Here is a 20084-nt window from a genome sequence, read left to right on the forward strand (position 1 = left end):
AAAACGGTGCATCCATCACGGGAGAGCTGCGGGTCCTTTCTCCTCGCAAAGCATCATGGTTGAAGCCAATGCAAATGAGGCTACTCCTCTCCCCCCCCGCTCAATTTGGATTAGATTTAACGCTTTGTTGGCGAGGAAAGACCGGTGCTCAGATCGGAGTCCTGCCTAAACGGTGCAAAAACTGACCGTCAGCTAAAAGAGGCTTCCAAGCCTTTGATTAGGAAAAGTTACACCCGCTTCTCAAAAAAAAAAAAAGACCTCATGTAGCTGACATCCGTTTGTCATCCTGATTTTAACTTTAGGCGTGGCTCCGATTGGAGCGTCCAGGTTTCTCATCGCTAGCATCGCAGCCAACGGGAAACGAACTGAGCGGGGAGGCGGGGAGAGGAGTAGCCTCATTTGCATTGGCTTCAACCGTGATGCTTTGCGAGGAGAAAGGATCTGCGACTCTCCCGTGATGGATGAAGCGTTTCGCTTAGTGCAAAAGCCCCGCTTCTGGAACCGGCGGGAATGTTCGGAAAAAGGATTCTTGTTCACCCAGGGACACGTGTTTGTGGGATGCCTTGCATTTCTGGTGGAGCCAGCAGTGTGCTGCAGCTGCCAAAAAAGCCAATGCAGTCCTAAGGCTGCATGAGATGATCACATGAAGGTACCACTTTATAATGCCTTGGGAAGGCCACACGTAGAATATTTGCCTCCAGTTTTGGTTGCCACAATGTAAAAAGGATGCCGAAACCCTAGAAAGCCTGCTAAAATAAAGCCAGGTCATGACACACCCTGGAAAGTAAATCAGGGAGCCTGTAACTGGGGGTCTGTCTAGCAAGAACAAAGAATGCTTATTCAGAGGAAATATACATTTGTAAAACTTGTCACAATTCTGGGAGTAAAGAGTTAGGCAACTTGCAGACCTCAGCTAGGAGTTAGGAATAGAGATGGCCAGGAGCAAATAGAGAATATTGTCTCCAGTTTTGGATATTAGATATATCTTATACCGCCTTCCCCTTTATAAAGGCTAAACCCTTAATCTTTTGTTCTTAGCATTTTGGCCCGGAGCCCTTTTCCTTGGGAGTACTCCAATAAAAAGCAATTGGAAAATCCTGCACCTCCTGTCTGGGGTTCCTCATTGGCCTGGGCACCAGGCTTGGACCCGAATTGGGGACACCAAGAGTGCAGAGAAGTGCAAGAAAGATCATTAAGGGATCTGCAGGATAAATTGCAGGACTTAGCTATGTCTCCAGCCTAATAAAGAAAAGGATCAGGAATGACATGGTAACTGTTTTCCAGTATTGGAAGGGATGCCACAAAGAAGGGTGGGTCAACCCATTTCCCAAAGCACCTGAAAGTAGGACAAGAACCAACAGATGGGAACTGATCAAGGAGAGAAGCAACCTGGAATTAAGGAGAAATTTGCTGCCAGTGAGAACAATTAACCAGCGGCACCTCGTCTTCAGAAGTTGGGGGTGCAGCAACCACCCCATCTCCCACACCCCCACCCCTAACTGCTGCCAGAAAGGGTTGGAGATAGATGGACTAGAACAGGGGTGTCCAACCTTGGCATCTTTAAGACTTGTGGACTTCAACTCCCAGAGTTCCTCAGCCAGCAAAGCTTGCCAAGGTTGGACACCCCTGGACTAGAAGATCTTTCCCAAGGTCCCTTGCAGCTCCCCTATGGTCGAGAATTCCTCAGCCAGCAAAGTTAAGCAAAGCAAAGCTGGCTGAAGTTATTCTGGGAGTTGAAGTCCACAAGTCTTAAAGAGGCCAAGGTTGGAGACCCCCTGCTATATACCAACCAACAAATATAAGTTATTATTCTTTGAACCTATAGGAAACCCATTGAAAGATAGCTAAGCACTGTTCCACTGAGAAAGCGACCCCTCCCTCCCCCCTCCCCTTTGGGATCCAGCCAAACGCAAAGATGCAGGACAATGCATAGATAGTTATACCATAGGTCAGCTTACAGCAGTGATCCTCAACCTTTTGGGCACCAGGCACTGTGTGTGGACCAGAGGAGGGTGTGGTTTTTCAGTGCTGCCTGCATCCCGCATGTTTTGGTGTCGGGCCCCTAGATGGGGGTTGGGGACCCCAAGCCATGAGAATAAACAGCCAAAAGAAAACATTCTTCCTCTGCCATCCAGATTAACAGATCAACAAAGTTGGAAGGGACCTTGGAGGTCATCTAGGCAAACCTAGCTCCTCCCCCCAATCAGGAGACCCTTCACCTTTTCTGACAGATGGCAGTCCAGTCTCTTGTTGAAAGCCTCAAGTGATGAAGCTCCCACAACTTCTGAAGGCAACTTCTGTTCCATGGGTTGATTGTTCTCACTGTCAGAAAGTTTCTCCTTATTTCCAGGTTAAATCTCTCCTTGTTCAGTTTCCATCTATTATTCCTTGTCTGGCCTTCAGGGGCTTTAGAAAATATCTTGACCCCCATTCCTCTCTGTGGCAGTCCCTCAAATATTGGATAACTGCTATCCTGTGTCCCCTGGTCTTTCTCTTCACTAGACTAGCGAGGCCCAGTTCCTATAACCATTCTTCATATGTTTTACTCTGCAGTCCCCTATTCATCCTGGTTGCCCTTCTCTATTTTTTCTAGACTCTCAATCAACTTCATTTACATATTCACGCAGGATGTTGACACGAAATTTCAGATCGCACTCATAAATTTGTTTTTCTATTTTTAAAACCAGATAAGGTAGCCCTACCGAAGCAGAGCCTCAAAAAATTAATCGAAACTCATAAACGTTCCTCTCCACGGAAATCTTTAGTAAAAGGCGAAAGATTTATACGATCTGAAGAGAAACCCGAGTATGACTTTTTACCTTCCCTGACGCGAACCGCTACAATGGCCAGGGCGACCAAGGTTACGGCGTCCGAAGAGAATGTATCAAAACACGTGTCATCCCGTAGAGACAAATATCTCTACTACTTTTCCCGTCGGTTTAAAGAACCGTGCCTTTCGCACGTAGGGAAAAATGGCAAAAAAAGTCACGGGGCAGGCACGGGAGGCGGGGAGAGGGCGTGGTTGATCCTCGCAAAGCATCACGGTCGCCATGAATGCAAATGAAGCTGATTATCTCCCCGCCCAGGTCAGTTTGATCGTATTCAAACCGGAGTCACGTGCAGGGTGCAGAGTGACGTTGCGTCAACGCGGTTTCGGGAGGGCGTTGTGCTTGTTTTTGTTACTCTTATTCTCACAACCTTGCAAACGTGGGTTTGGGGCTCTTTCCCTCTCTGATGTCAGCCCATGCTCAGAGGCCCCCTTGCCGCCTCAATTGCAAGGCCAGGGTCAAAATAAAAGAGCCTCGAAGCCTGAAGGAGACTTGGTTCGGATTAAGTGGATCTGCCTCTCAACGGGAACGGCCGGCGAGGCTTCAGATGTGCAAAGTTTCCATGTCTTCACTCCATCCAGCCTTGCCCCGAGCAAGGAAATACGGACGATAAAGGAAACGACTCGCTTTCTCCGAAGAGTCTCGGCTTCTCTTTGGAATCGCCCTGCTGCCCGTCCCAGCGAGAGAGGCGCGGGCGGGCGCAGACAAGGGAAGCGGTCCAGATTTCACCAAGCCCAATTTGTGCTGGGAACTCGGGAGGGAGGGAGGAAAGAAAGGGGGACCCGGCGTTTCTCTCCCCTCCGGCCCTGCCGTAAGCTGGATTCCTTTTCCTCCAGCGCAGTTTCCACAGGTTCTGCTGATTTGGTTTGTAAGTTCGGAGTAAGGCGGGAAGTTTTCATAAGATCCTCTCCTGCCTTTACTTGGCCCTCTGCGCCCTGCCCCCTCCCCGTTAGCCCTTGGGTGTTGTCCCCTCCCAAGTGGGAAGGAGGGAGGGAGGAAGGAAGGAAGGAAAGAAGGGAGGGAGGAAAGAAGAGAGGATGGAAGGAGAAAAGGAAGGAAGAAGAATGGGAGAAAGGAAGAGGAAGGAATGGAAGGAAGGGGGAGGAAAGAAAAAGGGGAGGGCGGGAGGAAGAAGAGGATAGAAGGAGAAAAGAGGAAGAAATGGAAAGAAGGGTGGAGGAAAAGGAAGAAGGAAGAGGAAAGAAGGAAGAAAGAATGAAAGGAAGGGAGGGAGGAGGGAAGGAAGGGATGAGAAAAGATGGAAGGAAGAAAAGGGAGGGAAGGAGGAAAGAAGAGAGGATGGAAGGAGAAAAGGAAGGGGAAAGAATGGAAAGAGGGAGGGAGGAATGGAAGGGAGGGAGGGAGAGAAGAAAGAAAAGGAGGGAGAAAAGAGGATGGAAGGAGAAAAGATAGAAGGAAAGGGAGGAAGAAAGAAAAGGGAGGGAGGAAAGAAGAGGATGGAAGGAAGGAAGAAGAATGTAGGGAGGGAAGGAAGGAAGGAGAAAAGATGGAAGGAGAAAGGAAAGAGGGAGGGAGGGGTGTTTCCAGGTTCCTGGTGGGACTGAATGCAGGCAGAGTCTCTTTATAAGCTCAGCTGCTGCTCTGGTCTTGTTTTTGTAAAAGTGTTGCTGCCTGTCTGATGCAGACCAAAGCTTGGAGGTGCCCCCCCCCAAAGGTTCCTCCTACCTCTTTACTCCCCCCCTCCGAATTCAGACCCTTCGGTTTTGCTGAGGGTGGAGGGGCGTATCAGTCTAATGGCGTTATTATGGCGGATCCCACAGTCAGCTGGACTTGGCGCTTTTGTCTGCCTACCTACCGAGTTCTGCCCAGGGACCTGGGATGTGGTGGGTGGATGAGATTGAAGGGATCCTGGCACACAAAGTGGCCTTTTGCATTTGGCTACCGGTAATCCTCCATTTACGACCGGAGCGGAGCCCCCAATTTCTTTTGGCTGAGCTGTTAAGTGAATTTTGCAGCATTTTACGGCCTTTTAGGGCCAGGTGTGTTCAGGGAATCATGGCGGTTGTTAAGTAAGGCATGTGGTTGTTCAATTAATCTGGGCTTCTCCATTGACTGGGCTTGCCAGAAGGTTGCAAAAGGGGATCCCATAGTCTCCCCCCCCCAGGGACGTTGCCACCGTCATAGGTACGAGTCAGTTGCTAACCGCCCGGTTTCTCTTCACCTGAACCATAAGGGATGCTGCAGTGGTATTTAAGTGTGCAACCCAATCCTAAGCCACTTTGTTCAGTGCCGCTGTAACTTTGAACGGCCTCTAAATGAAGTGTTGTAAGTCGAGGACCAGCTGTACCATCTAATATTGCCCCCTGCAATTACTCTCTCTCTCCTCTGCCCAAAAGCAGTTCAGGATGCTGCCTGCTGAGCCAAGGGTGTGCAAGTGACTTGTGACCGTTCCTCACCCTTCGTGGCCACTGCAGCAACCCGGTGGCCACGGGATCCAAATTCAAGCGGTTCATATTTATGGCGGGGGCCGCCGCCTCCCAGGGTCACATGACGTGATCCCTTTTTGCGACCTCCTGACAAACGAAATCCATGGGGAAGCCGGATTCCATTTTACAGCGGTGTTATTTGCTTAATTAACGTCGCAGCGATTCGTTTAACAACGTGGCAAGGAACGTCATGAAAACGGGGCAAAATTCACCCAACCGATGTCTCGCTTGGCAACATACATTTTGGGGCTCAGTTGCGGTCGTAAGTCGAGGACCTACCTGTGTTTGAAAACCTTTTAACCTGCTCGTTTCCCACACCCTTTCACCTCTTAGCGTTCCCACCCGTTTTCAGGACTGGCGCAGGACCATTTTTTATAGATGTTCGAGTGACTCACTTGGTGGCCTCCGTGTTAGGTGTCGTTTTGTAATCGGCTTTTGGGATCTTTTTGCATGAGCTGAGTCTGTGATCTACTGTTTCTTCTGCTGCTTTGCACAGTCTGTCCTGAACATCTGGTGGGATGGTTAAGGGAACTCAATCTTTTTTTTAAAAGGCCTCAGGGATGTTTCTTCCTCGCCTCTCCCTCAGAGATGCTTTTATCTTGATCGGGCTCGGTTTAATACTCAGATTGCACAGCAGGAAAGAACCTTGAATCCAGTCCTGCCTCCAAGATAAACAAGGGGCCAGATCTTGAAAGAAACCCCAATGCCAGTTCGCAAACGTGGAGTCTGGAACCAGGAAGAGATGAGGTCCAAAGAAGACGCTCCTTGGGGAAATAAAAGTGGATTTAAGAGAAAAGCAGTGGGGGTGGCTCATTTTGCAGAAATCGGCTCTTTCAAATACAGGAAGTTTGTCTCCTGCCTTGAAGGCTACTTACCTCTACAGGTAGTCCTTGATTTACGACGATTGAGCCCAACGCTTCAGTCGCTAAGGAAGTCAATTAAGCGAGTTTTGCCCCATTTTCCAACCTATCTGGCCACAGTTAAGTGAATCACTGCAGTTCTTAAGATAGTAAACAGTCGTTGACTTTGCCTGTCAGAAGGTCGTAAAAGTTGATCACACACAACCGTCATAAATATGAGTCAGTTGCCAAGCCTCTTGAGTTTTGATCACAGGACCATGGGGATGCCTGCAATGGTCATAAGTGTGAAAAATGTTGTGAAGTGAATGTGAATTTCCCAATGGGTAGTAAAGAGTTAGGCAATTTGCAGACCTCAGATACAAGTTAGGAATAGAGATGGCCTGGAGCAAATAGAGAATATTGTTTCCAGTTTTGGATATTAGATGATATTTCTTAGTATCCCGCCTTCCCCTTTATAAAGGTTAAACCTTTGTTCTTGGCATTTTGGCCCTTTTCCTTGGGAGTGCTCCAATAAAAAGCAATTGGAAAATCGTGCACCTCCTGTCTGGCATCCCTCATTGGCCTGGGCACCAGGCTCAGACCCGAATTGGGGACACCAAAAAAGTGCAGAGAAGAGCAAGAAAGATTATTAAGGGATCTGCAGGATAAATTGCAGGACTTAGCTATGTCTCCAGCCTAATAAAGAAAAGGATCAGGAATGACATGCTGTTTTCCAGTATTGGAAGGGATGCCACAAAGAAGAGTGGGTCAACCCATTTCCCAAAGCACCTGAAGGCAGGACAAGAACCAACTGATGCAAACTGATCAAGGAGAGAAGCTGGAATTAAGGAGAAATTTGCTGCCAGTGAGAACAATTAACCAGTGGCACCTCTTGTCTTCGGAAGTTGGGGTGCTCCGTTGCTGCAGATTTTGAAGAAAGAATTGGGCATCCATATGTCTGGGTTGGTATGGCCCCTCCTGCCTTGGGACTAGAACAGGGGTCCCCCAACCCCCAGGCCCCTTGGGAACCAGACTTTACAAGCTGCAGGCAAACCTGTGAAGCTCCATTTGTGTAAGCAGCAGGTTTGTGCCTTCAACCATCCCTTCTCCTACTCTCTCTCTCCCCTCCCAGTCCACAGAGCTGGAAAGGGTTGGAGACCTCTGGAGTGGAAGATCTTTTGCAAGGTCCCTTGCAGCCCTATGGTCCTATATAGCTGGGGTCTTCAACCTTGGCAACTTAAAGACTTGTGGAGTTTAACTCCCAGAATTCCTCAGCTAGCAAAGCTGGCTGAGGGATTCTGGGAGTTGAAGTTTTAAAAAGTGACCAAGGTTGGAGACCCCTGCTATATACCAACCAACAAATATTCCTTGAACCAATAGGAAAACGAACTGAGAGGTATTGAAGCATTGAGAAACATAGCCCCCCACCCCATTTGGCCAAATGTAAAGACGCAGGACAATCCATAGATTATCCAGTAGTTTAAGGGGTCTCCAACCTCTTAAGTCTGACGGACTTCAAGCCCCAGAATTCCCCAGCCTGCTTTCCCCCTTTTGGGGAATTCTGGGAGTTGAAGTCCTCCAAGGTTAAAGTGGGAATGGTTGGAAACCCTTGCCCTAGATCAGCTACAGCAGCAGCCCCTCAAACTTCTGGGCACGACGCGGCGTCGGCCGATAAACCAACACAAGCCATAAGAATAAACACACGTTCACCTTCCACAACCATCCAGTTATTAAAAGGAAAGTAATCAATAACTAGCGGGAACACGCAAAAAAAAGGAAAACTCCGCAATCCATTCACAAGCCCGCCTGTTGTTTTTTTAAACCAAGCGATGATAGCCCTATCATGTCAGGGCCTCCAAAAATTCAATTAACCCATTCCTGGATTCTCCAATCGACGTAACGAGAAAAGCGTGTATAACCTTGTCTCTCACAGACACCGAGCCCTACGGCGGCCATGGACACTGAGGTTACGGCGTCCCGCACGCCATCGCGCACGAACACGTGTTCGTGGGTGAACAGGCAGGCTTTCTCGAACATTTTCGCCAGTTCCAGAAGTTAGACTTTCGCACTAAGCGAAACATTGCATCCATCAATGGGAGAGTCGCGGATCCTTTCTCCTCGCAAAGCATCATGGTTGAAGGCAATGCAAATGAGGCTCCTCCTTTCGCCGCCTCCCCGCTCAATTTGGATTAGCTTTGTTGCCGCAGAAAGATCGGCGCTCAGATCGGCGTCCCCCCTCAAGGGTGCAAAAACTGACCGTCAGCTAAAAGAGGCGTCGAAGCCTTTGATAACGATACGGAGGGAAAATTACACCCACTTCTGAAAAAAAAAAAGCATGTAGCTGACATCCGTTTGGCATCCTGATTGTAACTTTAGGCGTGGCTCCGATTGGAGCGTCCAGGTTTCTCATCGCTAGCATCGCAGCCAACGGGAAACGAACTGGGCGGGGAGGCGGGGAGAGGAGTAAGCCTCATTTGCATTGGCTTCAACCGTGATGCTTTGCGAGGAGAAAGGACCCTCGACTCTCCTGTGGTGGATGAAGCGTTTCGCTTCGTGCGAAAGACTCGGTTCTGGAACCGGCGGGAATATTCGAAAAAGTTAACCTAAGGACACGTGTTTTTGCATGGTCGCGCGTTTGGCGCCGTAACCTCAGTGTCTATTGCTGCGGTAGGGCCTTGTTGCCGATAGCGTTCAATAGTATACTCTGGTTTCTCTTCAGATCGTATAAATCTTTCGCCTTTTACTAAAGATTTCCGTGGAGAGGAACATTTATGAGTTTCGATTAATTTTTTGAGGCCCTGCTTCGGTAGGGCTACCTTTATCTGGTTCTAAAAATAGAAAAAGAAGTGTATGAATGGGTTCTAAAATTTTGCGTCAACATTTTGCGTGAATATGTAAATGAAGTTGAGAGTCTAGAAAAAGGACAGAGAAGAGAGCAACCAAGATGATTAGGGGAGTGGAGACAAACAACAGGAACGGATGCAGGAACTGGGCCTGGCTAGTCTAGGGAAGAGAAGGAAGGACCAGGGGAGACAGGATAGCACTGCCCCAATATTTGAGGGGCTGCCACAGAGAGGAAGGGGGTCCAAGGCACTTGTAGGCCAGACAAGGAATAAAGGAGGGAAACTGAACAAGGAGAGATTCAACCTGGAAATAAGGAGAAATTTTCTGACAGCGAAAACAATCAACCCCATGGAACAGAAGTTGCCTTCAGAAGTTGTGGGAGCTTCATCACTTGAGGCTTTCAAGAAGAGACTGGACTGCCATCTGTCAGAAATGGTGTAGGGTCTCCTGATTTGGGGGAGAGGAGGGAGGTTTGCCTAGATGACCTTCAAGGTCCTTTCCAACTCTGTTGTTGATCTGTTAATCTGGATGGCAGAGGAAGAATGTTTTCTTTTGGCTGTTTATTCTCATGGCTTGGGGTCCCCAACCCCCATCTAGGGGCCGGGATGCAGGCAGCACAGAAAAACCACATCCTCCTCTGATCCACAAACGGTGCCTGGTGCCCAAAAGGTTGAGGATCACTGCTGTAGCTGACCTACGTTATAACAATCTATGGATTGTCCTGCATCTTTACGTTTGGCTGGATCCCAAAGGGGGTGGGAGGAGTCGATTTCTCAATGGAACACGTGCTTAGCTATCAATGGGTTTTCCTATTTTTGAGGCCCTGCTTCAGTAGGGCTACTTTTACCTGTTTCTAAAAATAGAGGGATCATTTTCTGAATGGGCTGTAAACTTTCCTTTTTTATGCAGTGCTTCCACATTTCTTAATGGGTGCAAAAAAAATTTTTTATCATGGCTTGTGGGTGCACATCAAGTGTACTAATATCACTCTATAAAGCAGGGGTAGTTAACCTTTTTATACCTACTGCCCACTTTTGTATGTCTGTTAGTAGTCAAGTTTTCTCTAACCACCCACTGGTTCCACAGTAATGGTGATTTATAGGGGACAAAACCCCTACCGCCCACCATGAAAGCTGGAACGCCTGGGACCGCTGCTATAAAGCCTTAGACTAGGGGGTCTTCAACCTTAGTAACTTTAAGACTTGTGGACTTCAGCTCCCAGAATTCCTCAGGCAGCTTTGCCGGCTGAGGAATTCTGGGAGTTGAAGTCCACAAGTCTTAAAGTTGCCAATGTTGGGGACCCCTGCTGTGCTGCATCCAATTTTGGTCACAGCACTATAAAAAAAAATTTAACACTAGAAAGAGTGCAGAGTATGTCCTCCTCCTCCTCTTCCTCCCTATTGTATTCTTGCAGGTGTAGGAACTGCTTTTCAGATCATTGAACACCACTTTGCACGATCAGCTGCATCTCCAGGGCACAGGACCATGGCATGCATATTGGAATTTGGGTATGCCTGTTTTGATGAAAAGGACTGGAAGTGACATGACAGCAGGGTTCCAATATCTGAGGGGCTGCCACAAGGAGGGAGTCAAGAGTGCCTGAAGGCAGGACAAGAAGCAATGGATGGAAACTATCCAAGGAGAGAAGCAACGTGGAACTAAGGAGAAATTTCCTGACAATGAAAACAATTAACCAGTGGAACAGCTTGCCTCAAAGATGTTGTGAATGCTCCAACAGTGGAAGTTTTTTAAGAGGAAAGTGGATAACTATTTGTCTCAAACTGTATGGGTATTACTGCCTAAGCAGAAAGTTGGACTAGAAGACATCCAAGGTTCCTTCCAACTCTTGTTATTCTGTTCTATATTCAAGTGGTTCCACTGGTTAATTGTTCTCACTGTTAGCAAATTTCTCCTGGTTTATCAGTTGGATCTCTCCTTGATTAATTTCCGTCTCTTCTTGTCCTGCCTTTAGGTCAAGGATCTTCAAACTTGGCAAGTTTCAGACTTGTGAACTTCAACTCCCAGCATCCCTGAGCTAACATGACTGGAGGAGGAATGCTGGGAGTTCAAGTCCACAAGTCTTGAAGCTGTCAAGTTTGAAGACCCCTGTTTTAGGTTCTTTGGAAAATAGGTTGACCCCCTCTTCCTTGTGGCATCCCCTCAAATACTGGAAGACAATTATCCTGTCACTCCTAATCCTTTTCTTTGTTAGGCTAGACATAACCTCTTTTAACCATTCATCATACAATTTATCCTGCAGACTCTCTAATCATCTTTCTTGCTCTTCTCTGCACTAGAGTGTCAACATCATAGAATAGAATTCTTTTGTTAATTTAATTTAGTTTTTATAACAATTTTCATAGTACTTTCATATCTTCCCGTTTCATTTTTATTCCAATTATGTCTTCGTCAAGAATCATAACGTACAACACTTAATGATAATCATAGGGTACAAATAAGCAATCAAATCATACTAGGAAACAATAAATAGAAATAGTAAGGATACAAGCGACAAAGTTACAGTCATACAGTCACAAGTGGGAGGGGATGGGTGATAAGGAGTGATGAGAAGATTAATAGGAATAGTAGTGCAGACTTTGTAAATAGTTGGACAGTGTTGAGGGAATTCTTTGTTTAGCAGAGTGATGGCGTTCCAGAAAAACTCTCCTTGTGTCTAGTTGTTCTGGTGTGCAGTGCTCTATAGTGTCATTTTGAGGGAAGGAGTTGAAACAGTTTACTATGTCTGGGATGTGAGGGGTCTGTAAATATTTTCACAGCCCTCTTTTTGACTCGTGCAGTATACAGGTCCTCAATGGAAGGCAGGTGGGTAGTAATGGTTTTTTCTGCAGTCCTAATTGCTCTCTAATTACTACATTAATCCTTTTTACATCATGGCAACCATGGATGCAGTATTCGAAGTATGGTCCTCCTGAGGCATTATAAAGTGGTACAAGCGCTTCATGGGATCATCTGTTGATGCAGCCTGAGAGCACATTGGCTTTTTTGGCAGCTGCAGCACACGGCTGGCTCGTAAAGTGCTTCTCCTGTTAAATCCCACTCGCAGTTGCTGCGGTTGAGCCAGCTAATCACCACCTAATTCTGGACCCCTGCACTTGGTTTTTCTTGCCTAAATGTTCTTTTCTCAGCACTGAGTGGTGCCCATTTCATGGAAAATCACAGGTCCCCATTTGCTTTTATCAAATTATGAAACAGGTCCTTTACAAAGGGCCGCAGGGCAATGTCATCCAAAGGCCAGCCAGCCAGCCAGCCTCCCTCCATGGATGGCCTCTCTCGAACTTCTACTTCAAGAATGATCAAAACACAAATGACTAGCAAGAAAAATGGGATGTTGTGGGGATGAGTGAATTTTGATGGATCGGAACTACTCAAGGAGGGAGGGACATTTAAAGAAAAAGAACGGCAAAAGTACCAGAAGGGTATGGTTGCCAATTTCTGCTCGATCCATTGTTAAGAATAAATGATTGGAATGTCAAAAACTTGCAAAAATAAAACACATGGAAATTGCATAAGGGAAATTCATAAGAAACCCTGGACATAACTCTTTGTCCAATACTTGCTTGAGATTCCTTATGCACAGACTTGGATACCACCCAATGAATAATATTAAAATAAACATACAAAAAAAAAAAAAAAAAAAAAAAAAAAAAAAAAAAAAAAAAAAAAAAAAAAAAAAAAAAAAAAAAAAAAAAAAAAAAAAAAAAAAAAAAAAAAAAAAAAAAAAAAAAAAAAAAAAAAAAAAAAAAAAAAAAAAAAAAAAAAAAAAAAAAAAAAAAAAAAAAAAAAAAAAAAAAAAAAAAAAAAAAAAAAAAAAAAAAAAAAAAAAAAAAAAAAAAAAAAAAAAAAAAAAAAAAAAAAAAAAAAAAAAAAAAAAAAAAAAAAAAAAAAAAAAAAAAAAAAAAAAAAAAAAAAAAAAAAAAAAAAAAAAAAAAAAAAAAAAAAAAAAAAAAAAAAAAAAAAAAAAAAAAAAAAAAAAAAAAAAAAAAAAAAAAAAAAAAAAAAAAAAAAAAAAAAAAAAAAAAAAAAAAAAAAAAAAAAAAAAAAAAAAAAAAAAAAAAAAAAAAAAAAAAAAAAAAAAAAAAAAAAAAAAAAAAAAAAAAAAAAAAAAAAAAAAAAAAAAAAAAAAAAAAAAAAAAAAAAAAAAAAAAAAAAAAAAAAAAAAAAAAAAAAAAAAAAAAAAAAAAAAAAAAAAAAAAAAAAAAAAAAAAAAAAAAAAAAAAAAAAAAAAAAAAAAAAAAAAAAAAAAAAAAAAAAAAAAAAAAAAAAAAAAAAAAAAAAAAAAAAAAAAAAAAAAAAAAAAAAAAAAAAAAAAAAAAAAAAAAAAAAAAAAAAAAAAAAAAAAAAAAAAAAAAAAAAAAAAAAAAAAAAAAAAAAAAAAAATAAACAAACATACTATATTAAGAGGAACATGTGGTGACCAAAACTGGATGCAGTACTCTAGGTGTGGTCTTACTAAGGCTTTATAGAGTGATAGTAGTATCTCACTTGATCTCAATGGTATCCCTCTGTTAATGCAACTTAGGATTGCATTAGCTTTTTTGGCTGCTGCTGCACACTGCTGGCTCCTATTTAGCTGGTTGTCCACTAAGACTCCAAGATCCCTCTCACAGTTCCTGCTATTGAGCCTGGTTTCCCCCAGTCTATATGTGTCCTTTGGGTATTTCTTGCCTAAGTGTAGGACTTTACTTTTCTCTACATTGAATTTCGTTTTGTTAGCCCAGTGTTCTAAACTGTCGAGATCCATCTGGATTTCTTACAGAAGAACAGGAAACACTATGGTGGGGCCCAGGAGAGGTTATAAAACTCAGGCACTCTCCGCATCTCGGCCCTTTTTTCCTTCACCCAACATCTTTGAAGCAAACGATCGCCCTTTTCACCCAGGATCTCCAAGCCATGAAGTCCGAATCACCATTAAAACCTTCTTTCCAAACAACTTCCATGATTCCAGTGTCTTTTTCCCCCACCTGGAACTGAACCCAGAAAGATATTTCTCCCAACAATCCTTTCAAGTACATTTTACAGGTTTATACTTGTGTGGTATTCATGTCACAGAATTGTTGATAAATAAAAACTTTGCAGCACCTGTTGTGTCAGGCAAAAAAATCTGCCTAGCCGTGAGATTTTATGGTCGGCAGTGGGACAAAAAAGGATAAAAGTGGAAGGTTTTTATTATTATTTAAATCTCAGCCTTACAGTTGTGTTCCAACAGCATGATTCACTTCTCACAGCTATATTTTTACAGGATTGAGTTTGGCTAGGTCCTAGGATTAACCTGGATTGACATCTGAAGCAGATCTAGCCTGCTAATTCAATTTCTAGCCTGCATATCATGCATATCTAGCCTGCTAATTCAATTTAAGGAGAGAGGGTTGTCCAAACCTAGAAAAGGAGTTTATTCGATAACCAGGTTAATTGTGTTAACAAGAATGCAGTTTAGGATGTACCATATATAATCCAACTGGCCCTGGGAATATTTATTTCCAGTCATCAATGTTTCTCTTGGCAAATCTACCCGGCTGTAGCGCAACTTCTGTATTTGGGTGATGGTGTCCATTAATCCTATTTCAATACAGGCACAGAGAGTCCTTGAGTTATGATCACTCATTCAGTGACAGTTCAAAGTTACAATGGTATGGAACGAGTGGAATTTACAACCAGTCCATAAAATTGCAGCTTTTACAATGGTCTCACTGGTCAGATAATCGTGATCCGGGGACTTGGTGCCTGCTTAATTATTACAATTTTTCCACAATTTGTATTCACGCGATCACAATTTCTAGTGTTTCCTGCAGGCTTCCACAAGCAAAATCAATGGGAAAGCCAGCAGGAAGTCAGAAGTGACTCCTAATCAACTTTTTTCACCCTGTAGCGCTCCGAACCGACTGCTGTCAGAATCCCCTTACTCCAGTGTGGAACCTGTTCACCTGTCCATGCTCTAAAGCCACCTGCCTAGGGCACCTGTGCACCAATCAGTGAGCTTGCCTGGGGGCTCCCACCCAGGAGTGGGATTCAAATTTGGTAACAGACAGTTCGGTGGGCGTGGCTAGGTGGGCGTGGCCATGTGACTGGGTGGGCATGGCTTCTTTTTTGCAGCAACCCCTTCTCCTCCCCCAATGTGGGGCCTTCTGGGCCTCAGGGAAGCCTCCGGGGGGGGGGCGTTTTTGCTCTCAGAAGGCTTCTCTGAGGCCTAGGAATGAAAAAAATGCAGCCTTGGTGGGGGCATGCAGGAACCCCCCAATGCTCCATTTTGGGGCCTCCTGGGCCTCAGGGGAGCCTCCTGTGGGGGCATTTTTGCTCCCAGAAGGCTTCCCTCAGGCTCAGGAAGGGGAAAAAACTGAATGGGGGGTGCACAGCACCCCCCTATGCTCCATTTTGGGGCCTTCTGGGGAGGTGTTTTTGCTCCCAGGAAGCTTCCCTGGGGCCCAGGAAGGCAAAAATGGAGGGAGGGACCCCTCCATTTTTTGCCTTCCTGGGCCTCAGGGAAGCCTCTTGGGCAAAGCAGTAAGACAGCGAGGGGGATCCCGGCACAGCTGATCGTCAGAACAGCTGATCGTTGGGAGGGGGGGGGAGAAATAATTTAAGGAGTGATTGGGCAGGGAAGAATACAGTCAACTGGGCGGAGAGGGGCAGGCCCAGCCAGGGCCACGATTTGCCGGTTCTCTGAACTGCACAGAATCGTAACAACCAGTTTCTATAGCACTGGTCCGAACCAGTCGAATCCCACCCCTGCTCCCACCGACCTCTTCCTGTTTCATGCCTTGTGTGGCCCTGGAGTTATGACAGCACCTGGAACTGTGGGATTGCTGTCACTAAACGATGTGGTCACATGATAGGACCACAATCACTTAGTGGCGAAGATTGGGATATCAGACATTGCCTTTATAACCCAAGGACTACCTGTAGTCATTTAGTGACTGTCTCGTTTAGCGACAGTTCGCAGCTAGCGATGAAAAAGCAACTTTGCAACCAGTCTACTCTTTCACGACCTTTGCAGGTCTGTAAAAGAATGGAAAGCTGGAAAAAAAAAAGATCAGAAACTCATTTTACTTAGCAGGTGCTTTGTTTAATGACCAAATTGCTGGTCCCAATTGTGGTCACTAAATGAGGACTTCCTACGCTATCTTTATCCCACCAGCTTACTGTTCTTTGTGCTTCCTCTGAAATGTTTTCAGGATCTCACTAGAAAACAGAACACATGATAATAGAGTTGGAAGGGACCTTGGAGGTCTTCTAGTCTAACCCCCTGCTTAGGCAGGAAACCCTATGCCACTTCAGATAGTTATCCAATCTCTTCTTAAAAACTTCCAGTGTTGGAGCATTCACAACTTTTGGAGGCAAGTTGTTCCACTTGTTAATTGTTCTAACTCTTAATTGTTCTAACGGTCTCCTTAGTTCTAGGTTGCTTCTCTCCTTGATTAGTTTCCACCCATTTTTACTTCTTTTTCCTTTTAGTGTTTTGAAAAATAGGTTGACTCTCCACTTCTTTGTGGCAGCCCTTCAAATACTGGAAGACTGCTGTCTTATCATTCCCTAGGCCTTCTTTCCTCTAGAGTCTGGACTAATCATACCCAAATCTTGCAACCGTTCTTCCTATGTTTTAGTCTCCAGGCCCTTAGCCAGTGGTGGGATTCAATTTTTTTTTTACAACCGGTTCTGTGGGCGTGGCTCAGTGGGTGTGGCAGGGGAAGGATACCGGTTCAGTACTTACGCTGTGCGTGTGTGAAATATAAAGAAAGTTTTTTAAAATTTTATTTATTTATTTTGATTTGTCAATCGCCTTACAAGATAATAGGTATAAGTATATACATAGTTATGAATACATGAAATGGATAAGAATAAAAAAAGAAACAATAGGACAGGGACGGTAGGCACGTTGGTGCGCTTATGCACGCCCCCTACAGACCTCTTAGGAAAGGGGTGAGGTCAATAGTAGACAGTCTAAGGTTAAAGTTTTTGGGGTTTGGGGAAGAAACTACAGAGTCGGGTAGAGTATTCCAGACATTGACCACTCTATTGCTGAAGTCCTATTTCCTGCAATCAAGTTTGGTGCGGTTAACTTTGAGTTTGTATCTATTGTGTGCTCTTGTGTTGTTATGGTTGAAGCTGAAGTATTCATTGACAGGCAGGACATTGCAATGTATGATTTTATATACCATACTTAGATTATATACCATACTTAGATGCTTTCTGGGCAGCTGATAAGCACTGCGCTGGTGCACAGCATTTGAAAAAAGCCCTTTTTACTGATTTTTCAGCCTCAGCTGTGCCACACAAAGCAGCTGAGGTTGAAAAAGCAGGAAATAAAGGTCAGGTAAGAGCCCAGGTGGGTGGGCGGGCCAAAGAGCAGCACACACAGAACCGGTTCTGTGTCTGCTGTTCTTCAGAGCTACCGGTTCTACAGAGCTGGGCAGAACCGATAGCATCCCACCCCTGGAAGGATGCTATAAAATCTCCAGTCAGAGGTGGTATTTGCCGGTTCTCCGAACTACACAAAATTTCCGCTACCGGTTCTCCAGAAGTGGTCAGAACCTGCTGAATTCACCACCTCTGCCCTTTGCCATCTTAGTTGGTCTTCTCTGCACTCTTTCCAGAGTCTCAACATCTTTTTTATAATGTGGTGACCAAAACCGGATGCAGTATTTCAAATGTGATCTTACTAAGTTTGTTATAAAGCAATGCTAATTCTTCGTATGATCTTGACGCTATCCCTCTGGTTATGCAACCAAGGATTGCATTAGGATTCCACTTCACTTCTGTGGTGCCATGTACTGTATGCCTCCAAAAAGAAAACAGATCGAATTGTCAATGACTCATTAATTTTGGGAAGAAATACAGCTGGATACAGATGAGTTTTCAGCTCACATTTTCCTTGTTCTGAAATAAGAACCTTGGATGCAAAAATCCATTTCAGGCCTGCCAGACAAATCCATGGCCTTATAGATTTGGAAGTTTTCTCCCTGCTCAGTATGGAATCTACTGCAGTGTTTCTTAACCTTGGCAACTTTAAAATCTGTGGACTTCAGCCCCCAGAATTCCCCAGGCAGCATGGAGAATTCTGGGAGCTGAAGTCCAAAAGTTTTCAAGTCGCCAAGAGACAAACACTGTCCTAGTGTTGTCGTCCTGCTCTTTCTTCCTTTTACAAGTTCTCCTCCAGTTTGACAGAAAAGTATGTGTTTTAAAAAATGCCTAGTCCTGAAATTCCCTACTTATTTGAAAAAAAAAACACAACAACAACACTTCCAAAGCTTTGCAATCTCATGTTGTTGCTTGAGGAAATGCAGCAGGAATTCTTCTCTTTCTAATATGTGGTTTTGCATTTACCTGCAGGCGATTCCTGCTTCCATTTAAGACGTCCGGGTGGTGCTGACTTTTATTTCCATCAAGAATTTTTATAAACGCTTTAGGCTCTAACTCACAGGCGCTTGGAGTGCCAAGTTAAAATAGACACCCAGATTGTAGGACGGCATGCACAATCATATTGCACGGATTGAAATTTGCTCATCCGTCAAGAACACCTGAAAAAGCTCTAGATATTATATAGCACCAGAGCTGTGTGTAATCTATGAAAGTGGGTGCCTTAGGCAGTGATGGCGAACCTTTTCGTTGTGGTGTGCCGAAAGCGCATGCACGCGTGCCAGCACCCCCACCCTGACCCCTGCACATGCGTGCGCAACACCCCCGCCCCGACCCCTTACCTGCACTGTGCATGCACGTGCCTCCCAGCTGATTTTCGGCCTGTATGAGGCTGTTTTCACCCTCCTGGAGGCTCGAGGGAAACCTCTGCATCCTCGGGTGGCCGAAAAACGGGGCTTCCGGAAATACCAGAAGTGCCTGTTTTCAGCCTCCGGAGGGCCTCCGGAGCCCGGGGGAGGCCGTTCTCACCTTCCTGGAGGCTCAAGGGAAGCCTCTGCAGCCTCAGGAGGCCGAAAAACGGGCCCGTTTCGGTACTTCTGGTATTTCTAGTATATTTTCTGGTAATGCCCATTTTTCAGCCTCCTGAGGCTGCAGAGGCTTCCTTGAGTCTCTGGGAGGGCGAAAACGGCCTCAAACAGGCCGAAAATCAACTGGGGGGCGCATGCGCAATGCCGTTAAGTTTGGCTGGGACTCGCATGCCCACACAAATGGCTCTGCGTCCCACCTGTGCCATGTGTGCCATAGGTTTGCCATCGTGGCCTTAGGGGAATAAGACAGAGGTGTGCAATTGTTAGCTGAGCTTCTTAGCTCAGCATGACCTACAGACCTACCCAAAAGTCAATTATCATGATGATCCGGGGCGGGGCGGGGAGCCAAGCACGCACGGGGGGGGGATGGACTAACCTCTTTTCTCATTCTTTCCAGGGATTTGCGTTTCAACCGCATCAAAAGCATCGAGCCAGGTGTCTTCAGGAATCTGAAGAATCTTGACACACTGTAAGTTCTCGTGTGCTCCCCGCTCGTTTTTCCCCACCTTACCTAAAATGGACTGGTGGAAAGCCACAAGCTGTGGGGGTTTTTTTTTTTTGTTTTTTTTTTGGCCTAACCTCACAGAAATAACCCCACTGAGCTATGAACCGTTTTGATTTTCTTGGCTGGGGCACGATGCTTAAGTTAGGTCACGGTCTGCTGGATGAGTTTCAAGGTTGCTTGATTTGTTGGCTCAGGCTGGTCAAGCAGAACTACCTGCTCTGTTTTGTTTGGAAAGACCTGTGTTTTACTGCATTCCAGGAGGTCATAGCTCATGAGTTGGGCTTCGGGAACTCAGAGGCGCCTTCCAACTTTCTATTCTAAAACACAGGTTTCTAGGAAGCCTTGTTTTATGTAGGACAGAGGACTGTTCTAGAGGGCCAAATCAAGAAAGGCCCTTGGTGCCCCCTGAGCTTGGTTGTTTTCTTACAGACGTTTTATTACCCAACTTGGAACATCATCAGTGGTAGAATAGAGTGGGATTTTCAGAGAGGAGGAGGAAGAGGACTGTGGGGGTCCTTTGTGGTCTCTGAACTTAGTTGTTTTCTTGCAGACGTTTCATTACTCAAACTAGATAACGTCATCAGTGCTAACAAAAGGATCTGTCATCTCAATCCTGAGCTACAAATGTTTTCCTTTATTAGAACCAATAGGGCTATGAAGGT

At 44.9% G+C, this 20084-nt stretch overlaps 1 protein-coding gene and 2 non-coding genes across 7 annotated transcripts in view; 2 read left to right on the top strand and 1 right to left on the bottom strand.

Annotated features, from left to right (window-relative positions):
• Positions 1–20084, top strand: part of LOC113427962 (peroxidasin homolog) — a 108920-nt gene that overhangs the window by 35319 nt on the left and 53517 nt on the right. For all 5 annotated transcript variants that reach the window (XR_015748418.1, XR_015748417.1, XM_087959153.1 and 2 more), the window contains exon 2: positions 19315–19386. Coding sequence is in view for 3 of the 5 variants with exons in the window: in XM_087959153.1 (XP_087815279.1) it covers positions 19315–19386 (72 nt within the window). In the remaining 2 variants the exon portion in view is untranslated. The remainder of the gene's footprint in view (positions 1–19314; positions 19387–20084) is intronic.
• Positions 2695–2809, bottom strand: LOC148131074 (U5 spliceosomal RNA). Its single transcript, XR_015749108.1, has one exon. It is a non-coding gene; the product is annotated as a U5 spliceosomal RNA (small nuclear RNA).
• LOC113427963 (U5 spliceosomal RNA) lies at positions 8814–8928 on the top strand. The gene has a single exon (XR_003372919.1). It is a non-coding gene; the product is annotated as a U5 spliceosomal RNA (small nuclear RNA).

This window comes from Notechis scutatus, chromosome 3 (genome assembly GCF_049901735.1).
Source record: "Notechis scutatus isolate UNSWTSFEM ecotype Mainland chromosome 3, rNotScu1.2, whole genome shotgun sequence".
Taxonomy (NCBI): domain Eukaryota; kingdom Metazoa; phylum Chordata; class Lepidosauria; order Squamata; family Elapidae; genus Notechis; species Notechis scutatus.